The following is a 6,153-nucleotide window of genomic DNA, read 5'->3' as shown; positions in this document are numbered from 1 at the left end:
AACATTCACCTACAAATTATTATTGTATTACTATTACAATTTTTAAAAAAATCTAATTTATGAAATATTGAACTGATTAGTCACAAAGAAAGGAGGTGGCAAAATGATGTATGCCCTTAGTATCTCACGAGCAACAATAAACAATGGATGTATAAGTGAGGAGTAAATGAGGGGTAAAATATATTTAAGGTTTGCCTTTTTAAAAATGTATAGCATGTAAATCCAAATCTGTTAAAATACAAATGCCCCTTCGTTTAGCACATTGCCTTAAAAGGTTCGAAAAACAATCTGACCGCATGCAGCAGATTATCCAGAGAACAATCTGACAACTACTGAACGAGGAGCAGATGGTCGTCTCTCCTACGATCAGCAGTGTTTGCCTTGCAGGTTTCATGGGGGGAATTGTTACAAATTCAAAGTCGGAAATCAAATGTGTTAAAAAAAACTAAAAAAATTTTTAAAAAAAACCCAGCTCACAATAAATGAATGGTGCGAATTCAAAGATGCTCGAAGATGTGAATGTCGCTGATGACGAGTTGTTCCGGTCTCACATGACTGACTGCTGCACAACAATCTCCATTCTTCCACCAGCATTCGGCCCTAAACTCCCCCGGACACACTGTGCATGTCCCAGGACACAGGATTAGTGTCCAGGCATTTTGCGTGGATTTATGGAAAAAAAAATGTACAGGCTGGTTTTTTCCTCAAGACACATTCAAAATTCAAGACAGACCACAAGTCAGGCACATGTTAATTGCAACACGTCGACGTTGCAGACGCAACTCCATCTTTGAATGCACCCTTCTCCAAACCGGACCCGGCCCGCAGAGGTGAGCTGAGGACAATGCGTCTTGGAGGAGAAGCACAAAAAAAAAAAAAAAAAAGGACAAAATACTTTGAGCATCAGGTGATGTGCTTCCACGGTGGGCGCGCGCGTTTTGGCAGAGGATTTAATGAATGAATGTATTATAATTTGCACCACTCATTCCCGTTCCTGCGTAAACCACTTGGGTTGGTTTCCTCCCCCGGTTCAGCTGAGGACAGCCGAGCTGGTCGACTGCCTTCCAGCGCAATAACCCTGGACTCAAGCTGTGGCAAAGTGGTTCTGCGGGCCGATTGTTTGTTCTCGATGCAGACATGGTGATTTTTGCAGTGTGTGTGTGCGTGCGTGTGTGCGTGTGTGTGTGAGAACATGACAAGCAAATAAATAAAGCCTCTTTATCTCATGCCTTCTGAGCTTCCAGGGCTGCAAGTCTCAATCCGGTAAGAAGGATTATATTTGCTCCATTTCACTGCCAATGAGCAAAACGGAACATACTGTATTATACATGTATGTTCAACAGTATCGGCTTATTTCAACAGCTATTGTTTTGTTTTTTGTTTTTTTCTTGTTCGTCTCCTGTGACCCCTGCATCCTCAGAGTTCTCGTTTCTGGTCACTTTCTCCATTCTACCTGAAAAGTATCATTTTTTTGAGTTCCTCATGGCTGATGTATGATGATTTTTGTGTGAGTGTGTGTGTGTGTGTGTGTGTGTGCGCGTGTTTTCAACTAAATAAAATGTCCTATGGCAGCCCGCCAATTGACACAGTCTGAACCTGTCATTTACAAATGAGATGTTTCACACAGAGGTGGAATTAATACATTCCTGTCAACCACAGTGAGGCTGGATACATCTTCAGGCTACAAAAACGTATGAAATGAGATGATAGGCTTATTCCATGCAATCAGGAACCCTGGCACGTCGTCAGGTGAGAGGTTATTTGAGGATTCCAGCTTCAATGGTAGCAACTTTTCCCAACCAGTGTGTTAAATTATAGGCCCAACGTCAGTCGGTTCTGATAAGATCATTTTCAGTACGTCAGGGTTTTTTTCTGCACCGGCTGAGTCCAATGCCAAACTAAAAAGCTCCGGGAACTCAGCTGGCTGACATTACGCTTCGACTCAATGTGCAAGTAAAACTTGCCTACACATTGCAACTTCATGGTGGCAAGAAGTCACTGGCCATGGGAAAGAATAAAGCACTGTCAGAAAACCGACCATTCGACTTTGTTACAGTTGGACAGCTGTGAATGCTGTGAGAGGATGTCCCAGACACATGAGAGGTGGTCTGATGTCAATACATTAATAAATGAGTGCGCTATTGAAAATGCAAACCTTTAAATGTGCATATTAAAGCAAAATGCTCACTGATACGGATGCTAAAGAATTTGCTCAGGCCTTTGTCACAAACCAACAGCTGTGAAAGTTGTGAGAGGATGTCCCAGACACATGAGAGGTGGTTTGATGTCAATAAATTCATAAATGAGTGAGCTATTGAAAATGCAAACCTTTCTTTTTTTCTTTCCTTTTTTTTAAACTCTCAAGTGTTATTGTAGATTGAAATGGGTCGTCCCTGACAACGCCTATAGTGACATGCGCAGTGGGGAGACATTCATTGCCTTGCGCTCTCCACTTCATCGTCAACTTTGGTGATTTTGATTTGATCAGACTTTGATTTGTGAAACATCTTCCCCAAACCTGGACAGATCGACATTACCAAACAACTCCTTCATACTTGGCTATCAGCATCTGTCAGGTTCACTGCAGACGAATGCGAACCGCCGCCAGGCCATGGTGTACGTCTGCGTCTGAGGCAAGAGAGACATCCTGCTGTGTGGGATCTGTGGGTGCCTTGGCAACATCTGTTGATGACACACATCCTGCCCAAAGATCGACTGAATAGTCCCGACATTACAACTGTGTCAATAAAAGCCTGGAAAAAATTATTGGCTGACATTTGACATACAGCCTCGGTTGGTCCTATGATGAAGTGAAATGACTTACTGTATGCGAGTGGTAACATCCAATATGGTCACCACTCACACTGCAGTAATATTTGACTAATACTAAGGTTTTGGTGTAGAGGTGACCTGCTGTCATCATCTAATCACTAAGGCACACACACGTTTAGATATGAGAGGTGCTTAAGCAGGTTTATTGTGAAACATGTTTCAGGCAGCAATCATTTTTACAGCATGTAGTGGATTCCAGATTGACTGTGAGTGCGCCCTAGTGGACGACTAGAATCATTACATTCTCCAGTGGTATTAAATAATGTGTGTTAAATACACACTCAGCTGCAAGTCCATTGGGCACAGGTCCCAGGCCGTCATCCTTGGGTACCTGTACGAACACTATCATTCCTTCTACTACTGCAATGTAAAACTTCAACTGAAATTAAGGTGAGGCTGACAACAATATGGGGGTTCACAAATATGGGTATATTCAGTTTCTGATATCTGTCTTATAAGTGGGAATTTTACTTTTATTTTTTATACCAAAATGACTAACTTTTTCGGCTATCGACCTCCATAAAATTGGCGGAGGGGGCTCATGAGAAACAGCCTGACACAACAATGCTCTAAATTGAAGCGGCTGATTTCCTAAACTTGTATTCATGGTACAAACCAGGGGTCAACCGATATGGCTCTTTCTGGGCCGAAAGCGATTATTACTAATCTAAGATACCGATAACCGATATTTGTCTGCAGTGAAAAAGTGTCAACATTTAGGAAACACAAAACTTTGCTGAAACATGGATGTGCATCATCAAAGCCAAATAAGCACATTTTAAAAGTAAATAATTTTATCGGCAAATCGGCTAAAAAAAATGTTGAATATCGTCTCAGATAATCGGCCAGGCCGACTCGGTCAAACCCCGGTACAGACTTTAACCAGCTGGTTCCTACAGTTCCCACAATATTGTTCCTGACTCTTTTGGTAGACGTTACTTTCTCATTCCTTGACCGTGGAATTGTGGAATGCACCTTTAATAAGCACATCTATTACTTCCCTATTATGTATCAATTTGAAGCCAGCACACAAACAGTCTGTTTCCTTATTTTTCTTTGTTTTAATAAAAGCATTATCATTTTTTCCATATTTTGGTGGTACAGAATTCAAGTTTTCATAGATTTGGTTCACAGAAGAATCACATACTTAACTGAACAAACTTCCCTAGATCAGAACATTCTTTTAAAAAGTGGCTTAAATAATGGTACAGTACAAAAATATGTGGGTTTATCAGAAAAACCTGTTTTTTTTGTATGAGGAAAGTACAGTATGTTTCCTGTAGAAAAAATAAAATTAAAAAAGTTCCTCCTTTTTTGTTTTGCAGCAGACAGCCGATATGAAAATGATACATTCACTGTCTTTCTTCATCCCACTGGCAGAAGGCACTAAAGAGCGTACTTGGATCGACTAGTACTTGCACTTATGGCTTGTTTAGCTTTTTCCTATTAAAAAAGATGGTGTTTGCCCCACAGGACAATACAGTACGTGCCGGAACCTTCGGACAGTGTAGATGTCTGGGTTCAGACAAACTTTACAAATGATTGCAACAGAGTTCAAGCTTCAATTCAGTAGTAGGCGCCCTGAAAATATACCAAATGCACCTGACCGGTAACTCTGCAGCTCCACTGGCAGGTTTGAAATTCAGAGTCAGCCTGACGTTAACTGAGCTGGTCCTCCACCCTGGTTTTGTGACGTTGGGTTGACGAGGCGGTCCTACAGTACCAGTCCTGCATCTTTAGCCATGCTGTAGAAGATTCCTTTCTGCGATATCAGGCTTGTGGGAGTGTCGAACTCTGCGACCTGACCCTTGTCCAGCACCAGCACTCTGCCAGAAGAGAAGGGGGGGGGGGGGGGGGGGGGGGGGACGACTCATGTATAACTTTTGGGAACAATTCTGACAAATGCACCACTAGAGGGTAAGAATTCCCTTTTGTGCAGGTGAGGAAATATTTTTTCCTTGCTATCCCTGCGTTCCATTACACCTCGGAGCTCGGAAGTCGAGTTGTTGATTTGTTGTCCAACCATAGGGGCATTCCAGTTGCAACTTTCGACTTAGGTCGGTAATTCTGAGTTCTGAGATTATAATGGAGCGATAACCCCCGAGTTCCAAGCTCCGAGGTATGATGGAACACAGTGTGTGTACAGTTTATTAAATTGTACAACGTGGCACAGATATAATCACTCCAAATGCACTTTGATACAGATGACATTTATATGCTGTACATATGTTTATAATATAAATTAAGATATTCCCGTATTCATCCCACAATGGGTAAATGTGGGTTTTGAAAGCAGAAAAAAAAGAGATCTATATTTAAAAAAAATAAAAGCCTAAATATAAATACTATATACAAGTATCTATATCTCTATTTAGGCTTGTATTTTTACCAGTATATGTACTGTATGTACTGTTACATTACGCTTTCAGGATCAGTTACAGAAATGTTTGTCCGGACCTCATTCAGACTGGACAGATTCAGAACCATCTCTGTCCAGACGAGCATTTTTTTGCTTCCTGAAATTACCGACGCCCATACTTAAACAACTGAAAACACGATATCACACGACCATGCCGATGTAAACAGGAAGCAGGTTGTCTGCTCTGTTGGTGGAAATGTGACTGACAGAAAGTGTTGGTAACGCTTTGCCTTCGCCGCTGGTGATCGAGTCGTGAATGATAAGAACCGATCAGGAAGAGAACGAGTGTTTTTAAACTAAGACGGGGCCAGCAGCGATTCCAAAAGTTGGAAACTTTGAGGTAGCGCAGACACCAGGTGTAATTGTAGAAAAAGAAATGTATGCGTGTGAACGTTGCTATGAGTATCTGACCTTGTGTAATCCATGATGGTGTTGAGTCTGTGTGCGATGGTGAAGACGGTGCAGTCTTCAAACTGGGTCCTTATGGTGGACTGGATGAGATCGTCCGTCTCCAGGTCGATGGCAGCTGTCGCTTCATCCAGAACGAGGATCCTCGTCTTCCTCAGGAGAGCCCGAGCCAAACACACCAGCTGCCTCTGGCCAACGCTAAAGATGCAACAATGACACACCACATGGATGACAGCAACACCTTTTAACAACCTGCAGAGGTTGGTCCAGTATCTACAAAGATTCCTTTCATAAAAAACGCTCTACGGAATGTCCTTCCCTACCTGAGATTCTCCCCTCCCTCTGTACACTCCAGCTCCAGTTTCGCCGGCTGGTTTCTGACAAACTTGTGGAGGTGAGACTGCTCCAGAGCTTTCCACAACTCGTCATCACTGCACTGCTCAAAGGGGTCGAGGTTCATCCTCAGCGTCCCGGAGAACAGCACCGGCTCCTGC

At 42.5% G+C, this 6,153-nt stretch overlaps 1 protein-coding gene across 3 annotated transcripts in view; it reads right to left on the bottom strand.

Moving 5' to 3' along the window:
- Nucleotides 1-2,946: 2,946 nt before the first annotated feature.
- The window catches only part of abcc3 (ATP-binding cassette, sub-family C (CFTR/MRP), member 3), a 47,422-nt gene continuing 44,215 nt past the window's right edge, over nucleotides 2,947-6,153 (bottom strand). For all 3 annotated transcript variants that reach the window (XM_047327575.1, XM_035612702.2, XM_047327578.1), the window contains 3 exons: nucleotides 5,983-6,149; nucleotides 5,663-5,857; nucleotides 2,947-4,658 (listed from right to left, as the gene is read on the bottom strand). In XM_047327575.1, coding sequence (XP_047183531.1) covers nucleotides 4,547-4,658; nucleotides 5,663-5,857; nucleotides 5,983-6,149 — 474 coding nt within the window. In that variant the 3' untranslated portion in view covers nucleotides 2,947-4,546. The remainder of the gene's footprint in view (nucleotides 4,659-5,662; nucleotides 5,858-5,982; nucleotides 6,150-6,153) is intronic.

Source organism: Scophthalmus maximus, chromosome 16 (assembly GCF_022379125.1).
Source record: "Scophthalmus maximus strain ysfricsl-2021 chromosome 16, ASM2237912v1, whole genome shotgun sequence".
Taxonomy (NCBI): Eukaryota; Metazoa; Chordata; class Actinopteri; order Pleuronectiformes; family Scophthalmidae; genus Scophthalmus; species Scophthalmus maximus.
Note: the sequence above shows the minus strand (reverse complement) of the source record. Positions and strands in the feature narration are given on the sequence as shown.